This window comes from Taudactylus pleione, unplaced genomic scaffold, assembly GCF_031769625.1.
Source record: "Taudactylus pleione unplaced genomic scaffold, aTauple2 ptg000041l, whole genome shotgun sequence".
In the NCBI taxonomy this organism is placed as follows: Eukaryota; Metazoa; Chordata; class Amphibia; order Anura; family Myobatrachidae; genus Taudactylus; species Taudactylus pleione.
In genome coordinates this window covers 58151937-58178941 of record NW_028284443.1, presented here as the reverse complement: position 1 = coordinate 58178941, position 27005 = coordinate 58151937, and the positions used below count along the sequence as shown (strand labels likewise).

At 42.5% G+C, this 27005-nt stretch overlaps 1 protein-coding gene across 3 annotated transcripts in view; it reads left to right on the top strand.

Annotated features, from left to right (window-relative positions):
• The window catches only part of GPC6 (glypican 6), a 754231-nt gene that overhangs the window by 631294 nt on the left and 95932 nt on the right, over positions 1-27005 (top strand). For 2 of the 3 annotated variants that reach the window (XM_088457092.1, XM_088457109.1), the window contains exons 5-7: positions 2565-2695; positions 21211-21354; positions 25829-25858. In XM_088457092.1, the coding sequence (XP_088313218.1) occupies positions 2565-2695; positions 21211-21354; positions 25829-25858 (305 nt within the window). The remainder of the gene's footprint in view (positions 1-2564; positions 2696-21210; positions 21355-25828; positions 25859-27005) is intronic. The other variant, XM_088457100.1, reaches the window with a different exon arrangement.

Sequence of the window (27005 nt, the reverse complement as noted above, 5' to 3'; positions counted from 1 at the left end):
CTTTACAGTGCAGATTAGAAAATTGGGTAACTGAGTTTGTCTTTCTGTAACAATAAATAGTGTGATGCATTTATATTGAGTTTACAGTTACACTATTGTCACCACCATTTGTAACCAGTACAGCATAGGCTTAATTATTCAATGGCAGAAGCTGAAATGATGCCATGCGTATGCGTTAAAATAACAATTAATAACATTCTGTAGGTCTCTTTTTTATAAAGCTTGGCAAAACTTTGGGGTCTATGTATTAAGCCTTGTAGAGAGATAAAGTGAACGGAGATAAAGTACCCACCAATCAGCTCCTAACTGTCATTTTTCAAACACAGCCTGTAACATGACAGTTAGGAGCTGAGTGGTTGGTACTTTTTCTCTCTCCAATGCTTATAACATATCCCCCTTTGTCACTAATTATATTTGGCTACAGGGGTCTAGTTGCCCGTTGTACCACATAATTCGCTAAATTGCACACACTTGTCCAGGGCATTACTTTGGCAGGGTCTTTGGCTGGGGTGTCAATAGTTGTTCACTATGGATATTTTAAACCATTTTCTGTTGCTGTAATACAATAATCTCATGGGATAACCTCTCTGTCTGAAATTGTTGGCTACTTTGTCTCATTGATTGGGTAGTTCACTGGTGGTCATGGGTACCCTGAGCATCTGAGATCAAGGAAGGCCCTGAAACACTGACAAAATGTTTAGCCATGTGCTTACATGTCGGTGCTGTACCTGGTAACCAGTGGCATAACCTAAGGTTTTTGGAGCCCCGGGCAAATTTAAAAACAGCGCCCGCCACCCCAATAAAGAAAAATCTATTAAAGAACTATATACATTTTATATAGATACATACATTATTAACCCCTACATTGGTCAAGGTTTTCCTCAGCTCTCCCCAGAAGGCGAGAACTTGAAGCAAGGGTGGCCCATATGGATCATACCCTTTTCCCCACCGTTTACTAATTTCTTCATGAAAAGAACACAGGAAAAAGAGTCTCTATAACAAACAAGATGCATTCTGGGTAAAATCAATGACATATATGCAAATTATCCTACTTATAATGAATTAACTGATGCCATTGTTGCACTCCACCAAATGAGTCACTCAATGACATCTCATTCTTGTTATAATGTTTAGAGCAATGACAGCCCATAGGGTCATGTCCAATCTCCTACTATTACAGTGATAACAGTCTATAAAGATCATGTCTATTCCCCCACTTTTGGAGTGGCAGAAGCCCATAAGGATCTTGTCCAATCCCCCACTATTACAATGAAGACAGCCCATAAGGGTCATATCCAATCCCCCACATCGGGTGCATTTAAAAAAAAAAAAATTACACTGGGGGTAGTTTAATTCAAACACCTGTAGAAATAGGGAGACCTTTTTTTTTTTCATTCCAATATGTATTTCATTTAGAACACTTACTATATCGCAAACCAGTGTTTATTAATTTCTTTATGCAAACAACACAGGTAAAGAATGCAAACATTGCATCAATAATAAGCATGCATAAACTGTATGTGGCAGGAAGGACCACCAATCTCGAAGACTGTGAGAGACTTTCATGCAGATTAGCTGCTTTTATAGAGAGGGCTCAAGAAGTGAGTTAGTTCTCTGAGTGAGGGCTAGGTTGTTTATTATTTTCTGTTCATTTTTTTCCTGATTTTCATGATGGAAGTAAAGCACCATTTTCATTTATTATTTATTGGAATGCAATGTGTGGACTCTAATCACTGCACCATGACACCCATCTACCCAGCTAATTACCCCACAACATCACAATAGATCAGTGATTCCCAGCCTCGGCACTCAAGGCACACTAACAGTCCGGGTTTTAGTGAAATCCACGATTGTGCACAGATGGTTAAATCAAAATAACTGAGGTGCTAATTTAGTCACTTGTGCTCTAATATGGCTATCCCTAAAACCTGGACTGTTAGTGTGCCTTGAGGACCGTGGTTGGGAACCCCTGCAATAGATAGATAGATAGATAGATAGATAGATAGGACACCTATTTGCAGTCTGCATCCATAGTATGTAATGGCTACTGTACACTGCTCAGTTTAAAAAATATATATTTACTACATGATAATTATCAGAAAATGAAAGTTTTTGAAGGTCATTTTCCTGTTCAAAGAAAACCTCTGTGAGTGTATATACTTCTGGCCTTTTAATTTGCATCCTGATATTTGTTTGGTATATATGATGCATTGCAGATGGGAACAAAATGAATGGAATTATGCGGATAGCCCCAATTATTTGACTGGCTTTAATTGATTTTCTAATGAAAATGCAGGTGGCAAAGGAAGTTGACAGCTATGTATTTTAAAGCATTCATCATTTTAATAACAAAATAAATCTCCCTTCATTGCACCTGTCTTTGAATAGTGTGTGATGATGTGTCAGGTGTATTTGCAATATTGTGCACACATCTATTTGTTGTCAAGAAGCGATTAATTCATGACTCAGAAAATGAGCTCTGTGCGTAATGTGACCTTTTAATGCAGGCATTTGGTGCTGCTGACCTTTCTTTAACTTGTTGTGATTGTTTTTTGCTTTGACAGATGCTATGCTTCTAGTTGCTGACAGATTGGAGGGCCCATTCAATATCAAGTCAGTTATGGATCCTATCGATATGAAGATTTCTGAAGCCATCATGAACCTGCAGGAAAACAGTGTGCAGGTGTCAGGGAAGGTAATCAGCATCACATATAATAACTAATGTGATAAATCAGTGCTCATTATGACAGAGCGGGTGATAAATTACCAAGAGAGTTTGACAGATCATACTTTTACTAGATAGTCTTGTTTTGCTCTATGAATTTATAGCGCTTACATAATAAGCTAAGAAAAAATAATTTAGTTTTTTTTAATTGCCTCTTGATGCTTTGATGGATAAACAAGCTTGAATCTTTCATCTCTACTAATAACTAGGGGTGTGCACCGGCCACTTTTCGTGTTTTGTGTTTTGGTTTTGGATCTGGATCTTTCTTCGTGTTTTGGATCTGGATTGGTTTTGCCAAAACCACCCTTCCGTGTTTTGGGTTCTGGGTTTTGTGTTTTGGATCTGTATTTTTTTTAAAAAAAGCATAAAAACAGCTAAAATCACAGAATTTGTGTGTTTTTCTGCTCCTATGCTATTATTAACCTCAATAACCTTAATTTTCACTAATTTCCAGTCTATTCTGAACACCTCACACCTCACAATAGTGTTTTTATATCCAAAAGGTTGCACCGAGGTAGCTGGATGACTATGCTAAGAGATACGAGTGGGCGGCACAAACACATGGTCCATCTAGGAGTGACACTGCAGTGGCAGACAGGATGGCAGTTTGAAAAACTAGGCCCCAAACAGTGCATAATTCAAAGAAAAAAAAGAGGTGCAAGATGGAATTGTCCTTGGGCCCTCCCACCCACCCTTATGTTGTATAAACAGGACATGCACACTTTAACAAACCAAACATTTCAGCGCCAGGGTCTGCCACACGACTGTGGCTGAAATGATTGGTTCGTTTGGGCCCCCACAAAACAAGCTGGCAATTAATCTGTCCCTGCACAAACTGGCTCTACGGAGGCAAGATGTCGTCCTCATCCTCCTCATCCACCGATTCCTCACCCTCTTCAGTGTTATGTACATCCTCATCCTCACAGAGTATTAATTCGTCCCCACTGGAATCCACAACCACAGGTCCCTCTGTACGTTCTGGAGGCTGGTCTCCCTGGAAGAGTTGATAATTCATTTTATGAACATCATCTTCTCCACATTTTGTGGAAGCAACCTCCTACGCCTTTCGCTGACAAGGTTCCCGGCTGCACTAAACACTCTTTCGGAGTACACACTGGAGGGGGGGCAACTCAGGTAAAATAGAGCCAGTTTGTACAGGTACGGACTGTCTGACATGCCTACTTGGATGCTGTCACCGATGTAATCCTTTAACAGACAGACGCACGCTTGTCGCTGCTGCTTTAAGGATGCAGGTGCGGCTACAGCCCACACATTTCACAAAGACAGAAAAAAAATAATTTTTTTATTGTTTGTGGAGCGCACTTTGAGGGTTACACCACCCTTTAACAGACAGACGCACGCTTGTCGCTGCTGCTTTGAGGATGCAAGTGCGGCTACAGCCCACACAATTCACAAAGACAGAAAAAAAAAGAAGAATATTTTTATTGTTTGTGGAGCGCACTTTGAGGGTTACACCACCCTTTAACAGACAGACGCACGCTTGTCGCTGCTGCTTTGAGGATGCAAGTGCGGCTACAGCCCACACAATTCACAAAGACAGAAAAAAAAAGAAGAATATTTTTATTGTTTGTGGAGCGCACTTTGAGGGTTACACCACCCTTTAACAGACAGACGCACGCTTGTCGCTGCTGCTTTGAGGATGCAAGTGCGGCTACAGCCCACACAATTCACAAAGACAGAAAAAAAAAGAAGAATATTTTTATTGTTTGTGGAGCGCACTTTGAGGGTTACACCACCCTTTAACAGACAGACGCACGCTTGTCGCTGCTGCTTTGAGGATGCAGGTGGAATCTAGACGGGATTTGGAACCGGGGACACACTACCTCCATCAATTGTCTAAATCCCACTGCACTAATGGTGGATACCGGACGCACGTCTAACACCAACATAGCAGTCAAGGCCTCAGTTATACGTTTTGCTTCAGGATGACTGCTGTCGTACTTCATCCTCATCGCTAGGGACTGTTGGAGGGTCAATTGTTTAGTAAAAGTAGTGGTGTTCCTACTTCCTCTCTGGGATGATGAACAACTCCCAGCAGCAGCAACAGCACTAGGAGGAAGTGGTTCTTGATCTTTCCCTATTTTATTTTTATCGGAGAAAGTTTGGTCCTCCATTTATGTTATATTGATATATACGTGCGGCTAAGGCGCACACAAACACAGAAAATATTTTTTTTATTTTTGCTGGAGAGTAGTGCACTTTGTGGGTTACACCACCCTTTAAGAAATGAGCCAGCCGGCTCTTTACTTATGGGATACAGGCGCACGCTTGGCGCTGCTCCTTTGTTGATGCACGTGCAGCCACAGTGCACACAATTCACAAACACAGAAAATATTTTTTTATTTGGTTTGGAGTGTACTTTGGGGGTTACAGCACCCTTCAACGGTCAAGCCAGCCGGCCCTTTACTTATGACACAGGTGCACGCTTGGCACTACTTTGTTGATGCACGTGCGGCTACTGCGCACACAATTCACAAACACAGAAAATATTTTTTTATTTGGTTTGGAGTGTACTTTGGGGGTTACAGCACCCTTTAACGGTCAAGCCAGCCGGCCCTTTACTTATGACACAGGCGCACGCTTGGCACTACTTTGTTGATGCACGTGCGGCTACTACACACACAATTCACAAACACAGAAAATATTTTTTTATTTGGTTTGGACTGGAGTGTACTTTGGGGGTTACAGCACCCTTTAACGGTCAAGCCAGCCGGCCCTTTACTTATGACACAGGCGCACGCTTGGCACTACTTTGTTGATGCACGTGCGGTTACTGCGCACACAATTCACAAACACAGAAAATATTTTTTTATTTGGTTTGGAGTGTACTTTGGGGGTTACAGCACCCTTTAACGGTCAAGCCAGTTGGCCCTTTACTTATGACACAGGCGCACGCTTGGCACTACTTTGTTGATGCACGTGCGGCTACTGCGCACACAATTCACAAACACAGAAAATATTTTTTTGTTTGGTTTGGGCTGGAGTGTACTTTGGGGGTTACAGCACCCTTTAACGGTCAAGCCAGCCGGCACTTTACTTATGACACAGGCGCACGCTTGGCACTACTTTGTTGATGCACGTGCGGGTACTGCGCAGACAATTCACAAACACAGAAAATATTTTTTTATTTGCTTTGGACTGGAGTGTACTTTGGGGGTTACAGCACCCTTTAACGGTCAAGCCAGCCGGCCCTTTACTTAGGACACAGGCGCACGCTTGGCACTACTTTGTTGATGCATGTGCGGCTACTGCGCACACAATTCACAAACACAGAAAATATTTTTTTATTTGGTTTGGACTGGAGTGTACTTTGGGGGTTACAGCACCCTTTAACGGTCAAGCCAGCCGGCCCTTTACTTAGGACACAGGCGCACGCTTGGCACTACTTTGTTGATGCATGTGCGGCTACTGCGCACACAATTCACAAACACAGAAAATATTTTTTTATTTGGTTTGGACTGGAGTGTACTTTGGGGGTTACAGCACCCTTTAACGGTCAAGCCAGCCGGCCCTTTACTTATGACACAGGCGCACGCTTGGCACTACTTTGTTGATGCACGTGCGGCTACTGCGCACACAATTCACAAACACAGAAAATAATTTTTTTATTTGGTTTGGACTGGAGTGTACTTTGGGGGTTACAGCACCCTTTAACGGTCAAGCCAGCCGGCCCTTTACTTATGACACAGGCGCACGCTTGGCACTACTTTGTTGATGCACGTGCGGCTACTGCGCACACAATTCACAAACACAGAAAATAATTTTTTTTTAGGTTTGGACTGGAGTGTACTTTCGGGGGTTACAGCACCCTTAACGGTCAAGCCAGCCGGCCCTTTACTTATGACACAGGCGCACGCTTGGCACTACTTTGTTGATGCACGTGCGGCTACTGCGCACACAATTCACAAACACAGAAAATAATTTTTTTTTTGGTTTGGACTGGAGTGTACTTTCGGGGGTTACAGCACCCTTTAACGGTCAAGCCAGCCGGCCCTTTACTTATGACACAGGCGCACGCTTGGCACTACTTTGTTGATGCACGTGCGGCTACTGCGCACACAATTCACAAACACAGAAAATAATTTTTTTTTGGTTTGGACTGGAGTGTACTTTCGGGGGTTACAGCACCCTTTAACGGTCAAGCCAGCCGGCCCTTTACTTATGACACAGGCGCACGCTTGGCACTACTTTGTTGATGCACGTGCGGCTACTGCGCACACAATTCACAAACACAGAAAATATATTATTTTTTTAGCACTTGGGGGGAGCACCCCTGATGGACAGAGCACCCCCTGGACAACACTACAGCACCCCTTTAGGACTGGGACACTGCACAGGACTTTGGAGTGGACACAGCCCCTATGGAGAACTGACTGCACAACACAGTCCAGCCAGCCCCTATGGACTTTGAAGTAGTGGACACAGCCCCTATTAACAACAGCAGCACAGCACAACACAGCCAGCCCCTATGGACTTTGAAGTAGTGGACAACAGCAGCACTACACTACACTACACTACACAGCACTAACTCCCACCCTCCCTCTTCACTGTCCACAGCCGAGTGAGAAAATGGCGCCGACGCGGGTACCTTATATAGGATCCAAAACCCGCGAGACTCGGAAGGCGGGATGATGACGTTTTGCCTCGATGTCAGATCCGAGTCAGGCGGGAAAAGTCGAGCCTGACTCGGATCGGACTCGGATCGGGGGGGCTCGGGGGGGTTCGGATTTCAGAAATCCAAACCCGCTCACCCCTACTAATAACTGATCTCTTCTAGTAAAACAATGTAACCACTGTAGCCAAAAGAATCCACCAAGTGAAAGTACACAGATTCCATAGCTACTGTATAATGCTAGTTGTACTGCAGATCTGAGCTGATTATGAATGGAGCAACTCAAGTCAGGAAATTAGTAATACCCCTTTAACACCACAGCAAAAACCTGGGTTTATGCTGGGTCTACCCGGGTTGCAGCTCAGTGTAAAAGGGTCCCTGAAAAATAACCCGGGTCAAGTGACCCGGCAATCCAACCAGGTAGCTACTAGGGTTGGACCCAGGATTGACCTGTGTAATGGTGCTGTGTAAACGGTGCAACCCAGGTTATCCGACCTGGGTCATGCCTAAAATGAACTGATTGGTGGTTGTGGAGCAGTCACCTCCCACCATTTTTAGCAGGGCAGATCCAGGTTCAGTGTGAACAGGGCTGACATGAGAATAACCCAGATCGATGGTTATGTGTAAACGGTGTCTGACCTGGGTTGGAACCATGTCTGAAAACCCAGGTCGGACCCGGGTTTTTGGTGGAAAAGAGGTATTAGTGTATTGTGAAAAAGACAAGCGCTGATGTGTGTGTTATGTTTGCCGCAGCAAAACCATTGTAACCTTAATATACATCGATAAAAATAAGAATAAAGATAACTATGTTATAGCTCTTTTCTGATTAAGTAGGTATAGATTTAGGGCCTGATTCAGAGCCGCTCGTAAGCGGCCGCTCGTTCGTTCCGAGCAATGTTTGCCCAACTGCGCATGCGTACGGATCGTAATACACATGCGCCAACCAGTCTGTGCGGCCAAAAATCGTTTGTTCGCTAAATAGTGAATGCCTGCTATTTTGAGTGACAGGAGGAGGCGTATGTGGGTGGTAACAGGGGAAGGTGCTTGAAAACGGGGAGTGGAGATCCGAACGCAGGCGTGCTTAAAGGTCAAAACGGGCGTTTTATTGGTGTGCATAATTAATACAGCAGCGTCATAGACCACGTCACTGGGTTATTTTATAGTCAGAACTGCTCGCAAGATTGTGGTAGGAAAATCCAACCACAAGAATAGCGAGCAGTTCATACGCTGGTCGATGTACTCGATTAATCTAATAAATAGTGGACATGACGTAGGATGCGAGCGGCCAGGGGGCGTAGTTTTCCAAAAAAACGACCGCAAGTTTTGTTCGCTCGTTCAGACCTAGAGGCGTGAACAGACCGCAAAGAGCGAACGGTTCATTTGAATAGCCCCCCCTTTTTTCTGAACGAGCGAGCGCAAATAGCGTCCGGCTCTGAATGAGGTCCTTAGCCTGTAAATATGATTGTCATGTGGATGCAGGAAGAGGTGGTTTTGGCTGATGAGCCTGCTCACCATATACTGTCCCTGTTGCTTCCCTCCGGTCTTCTTGTAGCGTCAACGGTTGTTCCTCCCTGCCGCCACCGGCTCCTACCTCTGGATTCCACGGTGTATCGGGAATCGGAGGTGGTTGGGTATTGTCAGTTCGGGGGATGTGCAGTTACAAAGTTACAAAGGTTTTGTTGCAGCACAAATAACACACACACCAGCGCTCGTCTTTTTCCCAAATTCAATAGCTAATTGACTTGTACAGTAATTATTTCACTACTTAAAAAAAACCTCAAAACATTTTTTCTATGAAATCTAATGACTTTTATTTAAAATAAGCTAATTTATTTTAGAATCATTTTCTAGCTATGCCGGGTGCGTGCTGCCTGTCTCCTGAGAAAACTGGTTGAATTTTTGTATAGATGTGCAGACTGCAGAGAGCCAGGTTCTGGAGTGTGCATGGCGGGAAGATGCCATTCTTCATGTAGCACAAGTTCCTAAGCAGCAGGGCACAATACTCTGCACTAGATCTGGTCTATTATGACCCCAATTAGTATATAAGTTATTGATACTAGCAATAAGGTGGCAAGTCTTTTACCCGTGTTTCTCAGAGATTGTATGCTAAGAGCTGAAGTCAGCCTGCATAGCTCATTATCACTTCCATGTGTTTGCTTATCCTAAGTAAATCATGCATAATAGCTAGATATGCTTACATCATTTACACCAGTTCTAAATTTCATCAACCTTGGACAGATTGAGGGCATCAAATTTGTTTTCCACATGATTGTGATTTTTTTCAAATTTGATTCGATTCAGTTTGAAGCTCACATACATGGTTTATGGATCCATTCATGGCTCGTATCTGCAGCTTGAAAATATTTAACTAAACTATAAAATGTAACCTGTTCAAGTTTAATTGACTGCATTTCATAGACCAACAAAATAAATTATACAATACATTATGCTCAAAGATGTCAGAAGCAGCTGAAACATGTTTAAAGTTTAAACCAGTTTGAACCTGTGAGCGGAGCTTGAATTTCACTCCCATTTTTAGTATTTCTTATGATTTTTTTTAACCTATGAACCAACTTGAATAAAAGTTTGAGAACAATTACGAAACAAGTTGGAGGATATCTACTTATGGGCTGAGGAAGAGAAGTCAGTCTAGAAGAGAGATAATATAAAAAGTACCACAGACTGTTCTCTGGGGCACATTTACTAAAGTACTGTATGGTTTGACAAACTGCAGACTTTCGTGTGTGGTGTGTAAACTATGTGATTTACTAAAGGTCTAACTGCACATCAAAGTGCATGAATGAATAACACAAGTTCTCATACTGCAAGTCATGCCTAGAGAGTACCCACCCAAATCTAAGTAGGCCTGAGCCCTTGCCAGTGGGTACATATCTAAAACTATTGCATGATGACACTAGTACTGCACACTCTTGTTGCACTACAAGTGCCAGCATGCACCTACACTCCATGACTGTTCTTACATGCTAGCACTTGAAGACTTACAAGCAACTGCATGCACCTAGGCACCAGTGCAAACGATTTTACTATTTTTAGTATTTGTTGTTTCCTCATCCTGCTAAAGAAGGAATACAGAGTTTTGTGGAAATGGTCCAAATACTTAAAATAGAAAAACAACATAAATATTAATGGACTGTAACTGCTGAATAAACACGTCTATAAAGATAATCCCGTGCTTATAACAAAACAGAATAATAATTGAATAATGGAATATATATATTTTAAACAGCTACTGCAAATATAACAATAAGATACATTGACTTCAAAGAAATCAAAACTAATCAGCAAACATCACAACAGTCACAAAACTAATATAATCACGTTTGCAGATTACAATAACAATTGCTACTAGGCGCTAAATGAATGGATACAAAGTTGAAAATAGAAACGTAACTAATGCTGGGCATACACTACCAGATAAAATGTCTGTCAGACCGACAGACATTTTATCTGGCCGGCTGCTAGCTGCAGATGTCGCCGGCATACACCGTGAGATTTCTCTCACAGTGTATTCGGCAGACATCCGCGCTCCGCCCCCGGGGGAGGAGACACTTCCCTGTTCCTTCCGTAGGAAGGAACACAGGAAATGTCTGTCTGTCGGCTGCGCTGGGCATACACTGCCCGATGCGGCCGACAGTTTACCTAGAAATATCGCATCGGACGGGGATGCTGGACAATCCAGCATGCCCGACCGAGCAATATTTAACCCTCGGTCGCCCCCCCACACGCTACAATTATCGCGGTGATCCGCCGATATCGGGCGGATCGTCCCGATAATTGTAGCGTGTATGGCCAGCAATAGTGAGATTAGACTGTGAGAGTGGATGGGAAGGATAAAGCAGCAGCCTCTGACTGGGTATTTTCTCTGCCCATTCCCACTACAGGGAAATAAGGAAAATATGAACAATTACGGTGGATACACTACTCTATGTTGTTTTATTAAGAATTTTGTAAAAAAAAAAAACACCATACAAATATAAGAAATAAGTAATAAAGATATGTTTTCTTATTGTGCATATAATTATAATATACGGTTCCCTATGTACACTTGCTGGATGAGATCTTTCTATTTCTTCTGTTTTTGAATAGGAGGTTGCAATCTATATAAAAACCTTAGTAAATATGCCCCTAAGTCTCTACTACCCCGATGCATGAACTTAGTCCCCACCAGATTTAATAAAGTCAGCCAGATGTGACTACAGTGGCAATGTGTCAGTTATTTACCACTTGGCAGTCTGAGCCTGTGTGGAGGTACACATTAAGCAGTACAGGTATAATGTGTTAGACCGTGAAAGTATAATTTGCAATGGAACTAATTTACTGGGCTCTGAAGTAACCATGTGTTGGATAATATTGTTGCTTGTTGGGTCCTGCTGGGTATAAAATATTGCCCATTGCTGTATGTTATTTGCTATGATAACAGCATTATAAATGCTTGAAAAAGATGCAAAGTAAATATGTCAAAATGGATATTAACAATACATAATTCATTATTTCTGGTTAATTTTTTTATTATGTATTTATTTATTTTGCAACATTATGAATTCCACATACATGAGGTTCTGTGAAATCTAATCTATGGTTTTGGGCCAGCTAAAAGTAGATACCTCTTTATATCCTAAGGAAATAGAAAATATGTTAATTAAATGGACTTTATGAAATTAGTTATCCAAAAGCATTATTCATTTAATACATATTGAAAGAATATGAATTAAAAATATATAATTAGTAAGTATTTATAGTTGTGTCTTTCCTCTCATATGCATGTAATGCTCTTGATATTTGTTATATAAGCTTCATAGAAAGCCCTTGGTGTTTGTTTTCTTATTATTGTTACTTGAAGAAGATGGTTGAAGTTGTTTATTGATTAGCTTACTGACTTATACATTTCACATTCTAAGTAGTATATTTGTGCCTTCACTTAGGAGAAATATCATTACATTCTGTGGTCTTTTACTTGTCCAATTTGCTCCATTTTAGAAAGACTTGTGACACGACAATAAACATCTACAATGATAGTCATTTCTCGCCTTCCAAATTAAGCTCTCTATTTGATCAGAGGGATACAATATATTGGTATTCTGCAGCATGCCAACAGCTGTTTGCTAGGTAATATTAAACTCTTAATCGACTCAGATTGTTCTCCAAAAATGTATTGTGGCTCAAATTATCACTCTACAGGCAATATGTCTCAGTTAGAGAACCAATTTATTTCTTTATTTTTCTAAGATTCATCAAATCCACACTTTAGTATATCAATTTCAAATTAAAACATTATTACTTCTGCCATACATTTACACTCACGACCCATTGTAGCCAGCAAAGTTTCATTTTTAACACCCAGTAAGCACAGCAACTTTAAACACTGCTGTGTAAGATGCTGAGCATTAACAAATAATTGTTATATTAAAACCATTATTAAACATATTAAGTGTATGACAATGAGAAATCCTAACATTTCAGTGCCACAGGTCTACTAGCACTGGCCCCATAATGGCACCAGTATTGTAACTATGCATTACATTTAAGAATAACATGGATGGAACATGTATTGTTCCATACAGTATATAAGATTACTTCTACCCCCAATAGCACCATAGAGACCAGCCATGCTGTATGTACTTGTTGGCTTTTGGGACCAGAGGGGAGGTCCAATGGTAAGTGCAGGGGGCATGGTGGCAATATTCATGTCATCCCAGAGATAAGTATCGTGAATGGGTGGAAGGTGTGCAGTGTGGGCCCAAGTGCAGAGCACCAAGAGAGGGGTACTAATTACCCCTGCCCGGATTTGCTAGAGAGGCCTGGAGGGGCCTCCCTCTCTCTCATCTCACAGCAGCTGCGTGCTGGGCTGCAGTGGGAGACTGCTCGTGGCTGCTGAGCAGCAGCCACAGCAGTCTCCTATTCCTCTGGGGGGTGCGATCACACTGATCACGACCCCCCTTGGCTTTGCACCAGGCTGAGGGGCACACAGCGCCCCCCTCCCCAGCACACAGCTTCGCTGCAAATTTTTTTACAATTTTGTCCTAAGGGGGCGTGGCCATGCCTCCCGTGATTAGGCCATGACCCTTTTCCCCATGCCCAGCGTGGCTCTCAATGCCCCTTCTATGTGCACCATACACCCTGCACTCATTGTAGATATGCCCATAAGAACGTCCCAAATTTTCGGTTTCTTATTGAGCCTGAAACCTTCTCATCTTTCTCACATAACTGGGCAGACCTATGTCCTTTATAAGACAGCGGAGTATAAATTGACCACTAGGAATGTCTGTATTGAAATACCTCACAACCTCTGCCACACCTAGTACTATTACCGTATATACTCGAGTATAAGCCGAGTTTTTCAGCACATTTTTTGTGCTGAAAAAGCCCCCCCACGGCTTTTACTCGAGTCATGCCTGCATGGTACGCAGCTGAGTAACGTACCATGCGGGCCGCAGTGCAGACTGTGTCTCTGTGACACAGCTGCACCGCGTGTGTAGCGCTGACCGGACGGAGTTCGGTCAGCACTACACACTGCCAAACACACAGCCGCCGGAGCCGGCAGCGGTGTGTTTATTGTAATCAGCAGCCAATGAGAGTCTGTCAGACTCTCATCGGCTGCTGCTGCTCCCACTGCGGGAGCCATCTTCCGGCTCCTGCAGTGGGTAATGGGAGAGACATCGTCATGACGACGTCTCTCCCATAATGCAAAGCGGCCGGTGGAGCCAGTAGCAGCGTCGGGATCAGGAGCGGGGTTTCAGGTAAGTGTTTTTTTTTAAATTACATCTCTTTCTACTGGGGGGGCTACTACTGGGGGCAGTACCAGGAGGGGATTATTACTGGGGGCACTACCAGGGGGGGATTAATACTGGGGGCACTACCAGGGGGGATATTGCTACTGGGGGCACTACCAGGGGGGGTATTACTACTCGGGGCACTATCAGGGGGGTATTATTACTGGGGGCACTACCAGGGGGGGAATATTACTACTGGGGGCAGTACCAGGGGGGGGAGATTACTACTGGGGCAGTACCAGTGGGGGATTAATACTGGGGACACTACCAGGTGGTGATATTGCTACTGGGGGCACTACCAGGGGGGTATTACTACTGGGGGCACTACCAGAGGGGGACTACTACTGGGGGCACTACCAGACGGGGAATATTACTACTGGGGGCAGTACCAGGGGAGGGATTACTACCAGTAGCTGCTGCATTTCCCACCCTAGGCTTATACTCGAGTCAATAAGTTTTCCCAGTTTTTTGTGGTAAAATTAGGTACCTCGGCTTATATATTGGGTCGACTTATACTCGAGTATATGCAGTAACTGACCCTGAACACCTAGTGATAAATTTACTAAAGTGAGAGTTTTTAGAAGTGAGTTTTAGAAGAGATGTTGCCCATAGCAACAATTCAGATTCTACTTAACATTTAACTAGCACCTTCTAGAAGATATTAGCTAGAATCTGATTGGTTGCTGCTATGGGCAACATCTCTTCTAAAACTAATTTCTTAAAACTCTCACTTTAGTAAATTACCCCTTAGACACCTAATGACATGTAATATATTTCATACTGTGTTCCTCATTACTTTCTACCTGTTTGCACTCATACAAAAATAGCAAGCAGGCCTATAGCGATGCCTGAGCAGTAGGATTCCCGGGTCATAAACCAAGAAACCCTCACAATGCAAAGTACAGCTGTTATCGGAAGAGCCGTTCTTTGTATTTGTATTCACAATTATTCATGCAAATAGTGTAAATAACACTCTATGCATGTGATCAGTGCCCACTGGCTAGATATATCGCATGCAATATACTGTACAATGCCTGATACATTCTGCCAAATGCACTTTGTTGGTAAATCACTTTCAAAATAACAATTTGAGATTTATTTACGAAGCATCGATTTGTAAAACCTGGTGCTTCTGATGATGTTTATGCCCAAAATTTTAAAGGGCAATGCTTTTACCAGCCATGTCTTGCTAGTAAAAGCATTGCCCTCTTAAATATCGGGTATAAACACGGTTAGAAGCGCCAGGGTTTACAACTCAACGCTTCGTAAATTCTTCCCAAAAAGGGTATTTTCATCAAAGTGTCAAGAAAACTTGAAAATGATTTACCAACAAAGTGCAAATTGCTTTGATTTATCTAGTGCAGTCAGCCTAATGCAAGACTGATTGATGGCCGTGAAGGGATGTAGTAATTTGGTTGACATTTACAATGCTAACATCCCCACATTCATGGGTGATATCAACATTCCTATTTGTAGTGACATTCTTGTGCTTCCAAACTACTCTCTCTAACCTCCTCACTCAGGGTCTGATTCAGCACGGAACGCACGGATGCAGACGCACGCAATCGGTCAGTGGTATTGCTTTGCACATGCATATGCATCGCAGTGCGCATGCGCAAACCGGCCAGTGCGATGGAGTATGCATACACAGGGAGTCCGCAGCCCCAGGGACAAGTGATTGACAGGAAGTGGCATTGTGGGTGGTGACGGGGGTGTGGTCGGGCAAACGCAGGAGTGCCTGTGCATTTGGATGGCGTTTCAGGGGCTTGCATAATTAAGTCCATGAGGTGGCGGACACAGGCTGAGGTCTAGTTGCACACAGGAAGTCTCACTATGTCTGCGGTAGGGTCAGGTCAACCACTATCGTGCGTATGGGTCCGATGTTTCCGCTGTCTTGCCAGGTATAAAGGACGCAAGTAAAGGGAAGTGGGTGGTATTATGTAGTGCTGGGCATCTGCTTATTCTGCAGCGATTGCCGTGCGTATGCATTCATTAGCATATTCTCGCAGTGGCCGGGTGCGTGCGTCTGCATCCATGCATTCCTTGCTGAATCAGGCCCACAGTCCAGTGGAAAAAGAGCATATCTGAGACAAGAGGAACAAGTATATCTTGCTAGTCAGCATTCGGGGACTTATAGTTCTACAACAGTTAGAGAAACACATGAAGTATAAATTAATCATGACCATTGATCTCTACAATTCATCTCCAAAGATCAATAGTTATGACTTATATATACTACTATTCTTTAAACTTCTCAGTCGTATTACCTTGCAAGTTAATTACCGAGTACTCTGGGGATTGATGCAGAATTGCACTCAACTCCATTTTGCACACAGATTGCTATATTAAGTGCTAATATAAAATATACTCAGTGTCATATTTTATTGTCTTAGTTTTACTTGTAATAATGGGTTGTGTATAGATCGACACTGCTCATGTCCGTCAATATGTCGACACATGTTTTTTTATTCTAACCCTAATCTTCACCCTAACCCTAAACCTAACCCTCCCCTTGGTGCCTAACAATAACCGTCCCTCCTAGCGTCTAATCCTATCCATTGGGATAAGTGCCTTACCCTAACAGACCCTCCTAGCGCCTACCGCTAACCCTCCGATTAGTTTCTAACTCTAACCCTAGACCTAAAAAAATTTAATGTGTTGACCATTTTTGTGTTGACCATTCATACGTCGACATTTTGTACATGTCGACCTAAACACATGCCAACATTTTGTGTGTCAACCTTTTGCACCTGTCGACTTTTTCCCTGTCGACCTATTGACTGTCAACCAATTGGTGTCGACCTATGCAGTGACATTTTAGTGTCGACCTTTGAACTGGTGCCCGTAATAAATGTTTATTTTTAAAGCATTATTTATAAACATGATTTGAACCCACCTTCTGTGCATTGTGCAGACAGGAAAAATGATTTACATAGGACCTGATTCAGAGTTGTACACATTGCCAATTGCAACATTTTTACAGACAATAGTTTTGCGCTCTTAACCTTACAAATGAATTTCAGATCAAATGAACAATCTTTTTACTCCTACACCTATAATTGGATATGGTAGCAAGAATAAGTAAGGTGCCAGTATTTGAATAGAAATGACTTTATAAATTATTGTCCTAAAAATACATTTAGACTTACAACAAATAAATCACAACATAAAAATGCATATAATACGTTAATATACTTTTACTGATCATCCACTTTAAAACTACCTATATGTCCCTTTGCATGAGACAATATAAAACAATGGCCACTTGTATATATATCTCACTCCTACTAGAAGATGTGAATTATTAACTTTAAGAAACACCTCTCATGCACCAATTTCGGAATGTTTATGCAAATTTTTGTTGGTTAGCTGCAGTAGTATAGCATAAAATCACAAATTCTTTTCTGCTATAGTATCCAAATGTAAGACACCTGTTTATCGTTGGTCACTCTTATGGGTCACAGTATTAGGAGACCCCAGGAGATGTACTCTCCACTGTGCAACTCCAGAGATTCCGGGTTTTCCAGCACAATACAAAGGTCCAGCAAAAAGAGTGACAGTACAGCGGTGTACAGCAATAAATGATCCACAGCTCTGGGTACGTACCTCTCGGCTTTGCAGTCCTGCCACTGCTACGGAGCCCTGTATTGCTGCGGCTCCCGCTGGAATAGATCTTTCCAATTAAGCCAGACAGAAAAGATTGTAGCTTATATTAGACAGAGGACCTCATTCAGAGCTGCTAGCAAAATGCGAGCGCTCGCTCTGAATGAGGGCGGCCACTTCACATTTAAAATGCGGCCTCCTGGCCGCTTGCTAAGCTGTGGGTGACCACCCACAGCTTTAGCGAGTGACCAGGTTGATGTTCGCGATGGTGGAGACCATCGCGACCATTGGGGCTTGAGACGAGACCCTTGTGGTAGGATCTCTACTGCCGCAAGCCCCAGTGAGCTTTCGGCTCTAATAGAGCCGGAAGCTCACCACTGACATCACGAGTGATGTCAGTGGGGCTGCCACCAAATGGCAGGTGTTCTGGAAACGCCTCCGTTTGGCCAGCCACCCCCCCAACCCGCCTACAAAATGGTGCGAGCTGTCGATCACCATCAACAGCTGCTCCTTTTGTAGTGAGCCCTGGAGTGAGAGAATTTCTCTCTTGCACTGGGGCTTGCACACGCACAGTGCGGCCGCTGCGCATGCGCATGGCCTCAACATCGACCCGCTTGAGAGCGCTCAGCACTTGTGAGCGAGTCTGATTGAGACCCAGAGTCCAATCTCCGTCTTATTAGAAGTTGTTCCTCCAAGATATTGGCCATGGTAGAGGATAATTGAAAGTAGATTTAGACTGGTCAGCCATCCATATAAATCTAGTTTTATCAGCAAAAAAGTCTCTGGCTTGATGCGTTTCGCATCCACCTGGGAATCTTTATCAAAGCAGCCCGGTAGAAGACCCGCGCTGTGCCACTCTCTGTAGTCCCCAGGGTTACTGGCCGTCCCGGTGTATTCCCGGTACAGGGCACCACCGGGCTCCAACTGCCGAGCATTTCCCATCAGAGGTGGCAGAGCATCACCAGGAGAGGGGGCAGCCACTCTTATCCAATCACCTGCTGTAACATCAAGAAGGGCATGGATACTGTGAAGTAAACCATTATATATCATATCTCTACACCCTCTGCCCTATACCTTATATTATATATATATTACTGTTTATCACCACATGCTCCCCCCTTTAGACACTGTTATCTCAATACTGAGGTATAAACAATATTGTTTGTTTTTCCATTTGGAGCCAGAATGAAAAGGCTGTTGGAGGCCCCCACCTCAATGCCAAACAAAACTGTCTAAACTTATGGAGCATACACACGGTTAGATTTGTCAGATGTGTCAGATGAACAATTGAATGATTGAACGATTTGAACGATTTGAATGATCTGAGCGATCTGAATGATTTGATTAATGATTTTATGAACGATTTGAACTACGAAAGATTTTTGACTGCATTAAAGTGAATGGAATCCTCCAAATCTGACTGCAAACACATCAGATGTCAGATATCATTATCTGACAAGCGGGAACGCGCATCATTCATCGTTCATCTGACAAACATGTCAGATATGTCAGATTTTCCTTCAAATATGAACGATTGAATGATTTTTAAAATCGTTATCATTCAGATCTGAAGAAAAATCTGACCGTGTGTATGCACCATTACTGTAGTTTGAATGTGGTATACTAAATGGGGAAAGCTTTGACAAGGAACACAGAAGTCATTCACACCTAGATAACAATGCACTTTAAATGACAGTGCAGGCAGGTGTGTTCTATGAATGTTTGGAATGGGGTGTATCAGGAGCAGAGTGACTTACAGGACAGAAATTAGTACAGCTTCCCAAATAACTGCAGTTTCAGAAATCAGTACAGAACAGAAATCAGCGCAGAACAGAAATCATTGCCGAGCAGAAATCTCTGCAGACCAGCATATAAAAATGTGCTTGGAGGAAATTAGTAACTGTCAGTGCAGGTGCAGTGTGACAGTGGATCCTCGGACTCACTGCTCTTCTTGGAGCTCGGTCTGCCCCCACTGGTACATATCAGCCTGTGCCTTCAGATCAGTGCAGTTTTAGGCACTGGAAGACATGCTGAGCAAACTTACTTAAACAAAAATTTCATATCAGAGACTCCACAGCCTACTTTGTGGTCACCATGTAGACCTCCATGGCCCTTCAAACATATCCAAAAACCTAATCCTGGTCAAACTACTCCACTGTGCCAAATATGGTGGAGCTAGGCACATAACTCTGGCCATGCATAAAGGACAGACAGACAGAAAGACACATACACTTTCTTGCTTATTATGTAGATAATACCTGGAAACTGATTGGTTGCTATGGGCAACATCTTCACTTCTAAAAACACACACTTTAGTAAATATACCCCTAAGTGAAGATACAGAGAACATTGTGAATTGCACTAGAGAATATTAATGGAAACTTATTCTGAAACAGAATACGCTGTACTTGGAATCATCTCTTGCATGTCATGGAAATCCATTTAGACTTATCACCTTATATTTCAGAACGTAAAATAGTCTATGGCTATGCACATTTTTTATATCCATTTTCTTACAATTCCTTCAACTGTTATGGCTCATATATACAACATATATGCAATTCATTATTATTATTAGTAGTAGTAGTAGTAGTAGTAGTAGTAGTAGTAGTAGTAGTAGTAGTAGTAGTAGTAGTAGTAGTAGTAGTAGTCTTGGGACATTTCTATGAACTACAGCACCATGCCTAAAATCTGTTAAATACTTTAATAAATGTCACTGTGTTTTCCCACACTGCCTATGACATTTACCCCTCATTAAATGTGTGAGCAGAGCTCATCATAGTAACTGCAGTAAGAAACATTTGGTGATCATGTCTGTGTATAGAACAGAACCAACATCAAATAATTAAATGAACACAATCATTTACTAATTTTCATTTTTATAATGTGGAGCTTTCTGGAGATAGGTTTATGGATAAGACATCCACTACATGTATACAGTCCATATTATTCTGTACACATTATTAAATATTGGATGAAGTGATTTTAAAATCTACTTTGTCATTTTCAGGCATTCACATTGATGTAAGTTAATTGGGTATCACAATTGTTCTAAGTGCACAGGATGTTGGCAATGGCAATAACTCAAGGTGGATTGGCTATGTGTTCTGTATAAAGTGGGTTTATGGTGGATTCAATGCTAGGAAAGTTGGCAATATGATCAGTGTAAAGTAGGGCTGTTAAAGCATAAATCCAACTAGGAGGCTATAGTTTGGATCCATGCAACATGGTTGTTGGCAATAGGATCATTTCATGGGGTGACTGGCATTATGATTACTGCATGGTGGTGGAAAATTCATCAGTACAAGAGGACTGGAATGAGTGCAAGAGGGAGCTGCCTGTATGATCGCTGAAAAATAGTTGGCATATAGTCAGTGCAAGGGAAGACTTGTGACATGTTCAACTAAGGGAAAGACTAATAAATGCAATTTTAATTAATTTTGTTGTACCTTCTGCAGGTGTTTCTTGGATGTGGCCAGCCTAAATCATTTCATTCATCAAGGACTTTGAGATCATTTTCAGGAAGATATAATATGCATTTAAAACCTTACAGTTTACACGAGAGACCAACAACTGCTGCTGACACGAGCATGGATAGATTGGTATGTCATTTATTATTACATTTTATTATGATGATATCTGAAACATAATAATCAGTATTGGACGAACACGATATGCTTATGATTATTACATTTATATATGTTGTTATATGCAACCGTGAACATGGATATATTCTGCTGTTCTTGTATATATTTGGAACATTCTGACACTTGTATGTGATTTGATGTGATGCTTTAATAAAAACTGATTTAAAATATAAGAGAACATAATAATCAGCTTAAGGTTGTGGAGTAAGGAGGCAAATGTGATCAGCACAGGCAGACTGACCTTCACATACAGTACAGTGCCATCAAGCATGTTTCCACCAGAGTGATGATCCATTTTCACTGCACTTCCTCCTCCTGTTCTATTAACATCTCTCTGTATACAGAAGTTTTTGAGGTAAGGTTGGGATCAGAACAGTATATGAAGAAGATGGCATCATACAGTGCTCCTGCGAGAATGCTCAATCGGAAAACTTCTGAGCTGTGCTGCTAATATAGGAGGAAGAAATTCCGTACAGTGGAGAAAGTTCCTGTGATACATACATGAATTTGGCAGCAGGAAAGCATTAGAACACGTAGAAAATTCTCTTAAAGTGCCTTCTGTTGGCTCAAAAATGTTTTACAGGGACAATAAAATGTTAATTCCAGACAGCTATTTGCAATAATTAATAATTCCCAACTAACGCTAATGCTTAATTTAAAAAAAATTCACATTGAACTAAGCAAAAATATAATAGCACTGGGCTAGTTGCAGAACTGCAGACTAAAGATAGGAAGAATTCTATCGCAAAAAAAAATTCAGGCACAAAAATCGGTGACAATATTTAAAAAAAAACAAATGTGGTCACAAGTGTGACTAACTCCAAGAAATGAGAGACATTTATTTGATATGTTATTTATTAAAATGTGGACTAAAGACTAAGGGCCCCTCTGTGTCACACACAACTGCCGAAATTCCACAAGCTATTGGAATTCTAATGCAAGTATCCACTCGTATTCTGCATCGCACAGATCTCTGTCACCGCAATGTCCCCAGCTCTTCATCCTCTAAAGCAACCATCATCACTATTATCAGCACTTACACCAACCCCATGCTAGGTGCAAAAGCTACACCTGAAGTAGGCATCCACCTGGCTTACCATGACTCTATGAATATGGTTTAAGTCTGGCTACGAGATAGTTCTCGTATGTGGATACACCCAGATGACGCTCAGTAATGCCCATTGGATGGGGAGAAACAACAAGAAATGCGTCTACAGACATTGCTCATAGATACGCAAATAAGCGTATGATTGCTGCAGCACATATGCAGTCTGCAAAACATCGCGAGATGCAGCCACATCCGAACTTGTTATAATTTAGAATCAGGCCCTAATTGTGCTGACAGTGATGTAGCTACAGCTAAGCTAAGAGGTTACAACTACAGCAGTCAGTGGTATCACCATGATCAGGGCATATCAATAATGGGTGCAGGGTGTGCAGTGCACACGGGCCCCCGGGTCAAGGGGGGGGCCCGCACTGTAAACCCTGCACCTATATTTTCTAAAGCTTACCTCTCCGAGGTCCCGCATCGGGTGTCTCTGCGCTGCTGAAAATGCAGGAAAATGGCCGTCTCTGCCATTTTTCCAGCATTTTGCGTATGCACAGTGAGGAAATCGCCGGGAAAATGGCAGCCGCACCATTTCCCCAGCGATCTGTGCATGCGCAGTAGACTCTGGACGCACTCTAGTGCCCAGAGTCTACTCATGCTGTGGAGGCCGGCCAACCACGTCAGTCAGCTGCTGGCCGCCGAGGAGAGAGGAGGGGGCCTGTGTGCATTCCCCACCCGGGGCTCCCTCCTCTCTTAAGATCAGGATCAGTGTTGGGATCAGTCACCATGCCATTTAGTGAACAAACAAACAGAGGTCTTACAGGCCACCAAAGACTCTATAAGAGAGCACTCTAATAGCACCATGCCATGTGGTTCCTGGTATCAATATTATTTGCACAGCATTCATAAATGCTTTGCCCACAACATCTATACATGAAAAGTGCTTCCCTAGATAAGAAGGGCTGTTATGCCCGTAGCGAACAGAATCCCAGGCAGCACTATTATGTATTATGGGCCTGTGCTTCCCTCTGCTTTCTCATTTCAAAGCAAAATCACTGTCATTTTGTTATTATCTTGGAGACAAATGGATGATTGATTGAATGAATGCATGAATGAATAATTGAATAAAATGAAGAGGTCACAGCCAGAGATAGCACTGATAGAGCCAACATTAGCCCCATATGATGATAAAAATATGCAGGAATCAAGGCAGTACAAGTACCTCTGCACTCCTTGCTCTGGTCTCACCATCTCAGGATTGCTATAGTTACTTGATAAATTGCAGCAATAGTTGATTTTTTTTATAATTATTATAAGTGGTGCTAAAATATAAGACAGCCATATCGCCAAATATTAGTCAACAGACACCTGTGATTAATAGCAAATTGTAATCTGCCACTACATTCATACTAAAATATTATTGGATAAAAGACAACTATATCTATAATAAAAGTTGCTTTAAATAAGTAACATTCACTCTTGCTGCCCCACGGCACCTACATGTGGCTTGCAGAGTACCTGGAAGAGCACCCTGCAGCTAGAAGCGTTACTGCAGAGCTGTTCGGAGCATCCAAGGGACACTCTGGACTGGCACTCTGCAGCCTTTGGAGCTGCTTGGAGTGTCCTTAGGATGCTACGGGCAGTGCTCTACTTACCAGAGCTGGCGGCCCTTAGGTGTGACGTTGCGATGTCACAGATTTAGGGTGGGTGGGGTCGGCACTGTTATGGTACTGATCCCAAATAGCGACAGCTCTGACAAGCTCCTGAAAGGTGCATGTTTACAGGTAACATCAGTCAAGTGACCTGTGGTGGCCAAAAAATAAGTGGAATATCCTAAATAATAATCAGATGAATGAATAAATGAATGAATGAATGTCATCTAATTCAGCCAACTACATGTGTGGCTATAATATATCATGAGCCTGTCACTCAAGACTATGGTCTTACATCCCATGTCTGCCCAGTTTTACACATAAGTATGTCTAAAGGATAGCAGTAGCTTTTTCTTACATATACCAACTTGTATATAGAGCCTGATTCAGAGGTGCTCAGAAAAAGCGAGCGCTCGCTCTGAATCAGGGTGGACGCTTTTTTTTTTTTTTTTACTCGGCCTCCTGTCCGCTCGCTGAGCTGTGGGTGACCACCCACAGCTTTTGCGAGTGGCCAGGTGATGGTCGCGACCATCGCAATCATTGGGCTTGCGACGAGACCCTTGTGGTAGGGTCTTGTTCCTGCAAGCCCCAGTGAGCTTCCTGCTCTAATAGAGCAGGAAGCTCACTACTGACATCGCGAGTGATGTCAGTAGGGACGCCCACAAACTGCAGGCATTCCTTCAGGAACGCCTCCGTTTGACCAGCCACCCCCCTCCCCGCCTACAAAACAGGGCGAGCTGTTGATCAACATCAACAACTGCCCTGTTTGTAGCAAGCCGCGGAGTGAGTGAATTGCTCACTCGCTCCGGGGCTCGCACGCCCGCGCAATGCCCCACCATCAACCCACTTGCGAGCGCATAGCGCTTGCGAGCAGGTCTGAATCAGGCCCATAGTACATTATTGCAGCATCCATAGATGTGCTACATTCTTAAGAATAATTTTGAATAACATTAAATTTGCTAACATATTACATTTTTTTCTCTTATCAATAGAAAACAGATGTGTACTTCTTACTCTTCCTTTATTATGTACAGTAGCTATTAGCAGTAATAAGCGCTAATGTTCATCGTGCTGCTATTCCATTAAAAAATGCAGCTGTATATTTATTAGACAATGTTTGCTGTAAATAAATCTTTGCAAACAAGGACAGTTTTTTATAATGTTTCAAATAAATCTTCAGCATCCACCTGCAGATAAATAATATGAACAGCTGTGTATTGGATTTATTGACTCCAGGGTAGAAATTAGAACTAAAAATGAGCAGATGTAGTGGAGTCATTCAACTAGAACATATCATAACCTGTGTGTGAGTAGGTGCAAATAGTGCCATTCTGAGGGAGGAAAAGCACACATAAGGGGGTTATTTATTTACTTCCCATTTTCTGTATCCCAACGCAACCAGACATCCACTATCATTAGACTAATCTACATTATGCTAATCAGACTTAAATTCTAATTGTTTTCTGCACTTCTAAATGTCATTCACATATGCTAGTAAATCATCCCTCATGCAGATTGTGACTACCATAGTCCAAAAGAAATCATGGGCGGTAACACAAAGTAACCAATAAGATAGCAGCATTTAGTTAGACCTATAAAAGATAATATCTGATTGGTTTCTCTGGGTAATAGCACATCATTGCTGTCTGTTATTAAATAAGACATACAATGCAGATTTATTGCTGTTAAACTTTGTTTCTTTTCTTCAATGCACCGTTTGGCTTTACAGAGGACGGTATGGAGGACAATGCAGTACGGTGTAAGATTAAAATTTTTTTTAACCAAATGTCATGTTTTATTTTAGTTTGTGTGTTGCACTGTAACTATTGCTTGCTTTAGAGCAGGCACCCTCTTGAGTAATGTAAAGTGAAGGAAGCAATAATCTGATTTTAATGAGTGGATAAACATCTGCTACTAACACACATTCTTCTTATTCCACCATAAATGTCTTATTTATTGGAAACACGGCTACTTTGTTCTTAATGATGAGATATAAGAGCAGTTCTTCCAGATGTTTGCTTGAAATTGACTGGTAAATAAAGTGAAAGGAAAATGTACTACCCCACTTGCATTTCAATAAGGCAGGTTTTATTTCCTCTTACTAGATGTGAACCAATAGGACAGACTGTGAGTGATTTATGTGTACAGATTTAAAGCAGAGACATCACATGTGAAATACTGTACATGTTGAATGTCACTACTATTATCAGTTTAAATACATGCTGCATGCCTGCATCATATGCGTGTGAATTAACTTCAGTGGTATCATGCAGCATATGTATTTCTTGATAATGGTTTTACACTGTTGATCTGACGATCTCCAGTAGGACATAGAAATCAATTAAAATTGTTTACATGGGAAGAAATTTTTGGTATTCTGATCACAGTATTATGAGAATATCACATGAAACACAGGGTCTCATTCAGATGGTACCCAAATGCGCATGCGCACGACGGAGGGAACTCCGTCGTGCGCATGCGCGAGACCCGGATAGCGACAGCCAAGCTGTCACTCCGGGTCTCGCACCAAAGGGGGCGTGCTGTCGATGGTGAGTGACAGCATGCCCCCTTTGGTGGGGGCGTGCCGGGGGCGTAGCTGCCAGACGGAGGCGTTCCCATGAGAACGCCTACCGTCTGGGTCCGGCCCCACTGACATCACTAGTGATGTCAGTGGGAGTGATTTTGGCTCTGATAGAGCCAAAATCACTCCAGGGCTTGAGGCAGCGAGACCCTACCGCAGGGTCTCATCGCAAGCCCGATGGTCGCAATGGTCTTGACCATCGCGACCATCATCATGGACGCTCGCATAAGCTGTGGGTGGTAACCCACAGCTATGCGAGCGTCCAAAAGGCCACTCCAAATTTAACTAGGACAGCCCTGATTCAGAGCGAGAGCTCTGGTCAGAG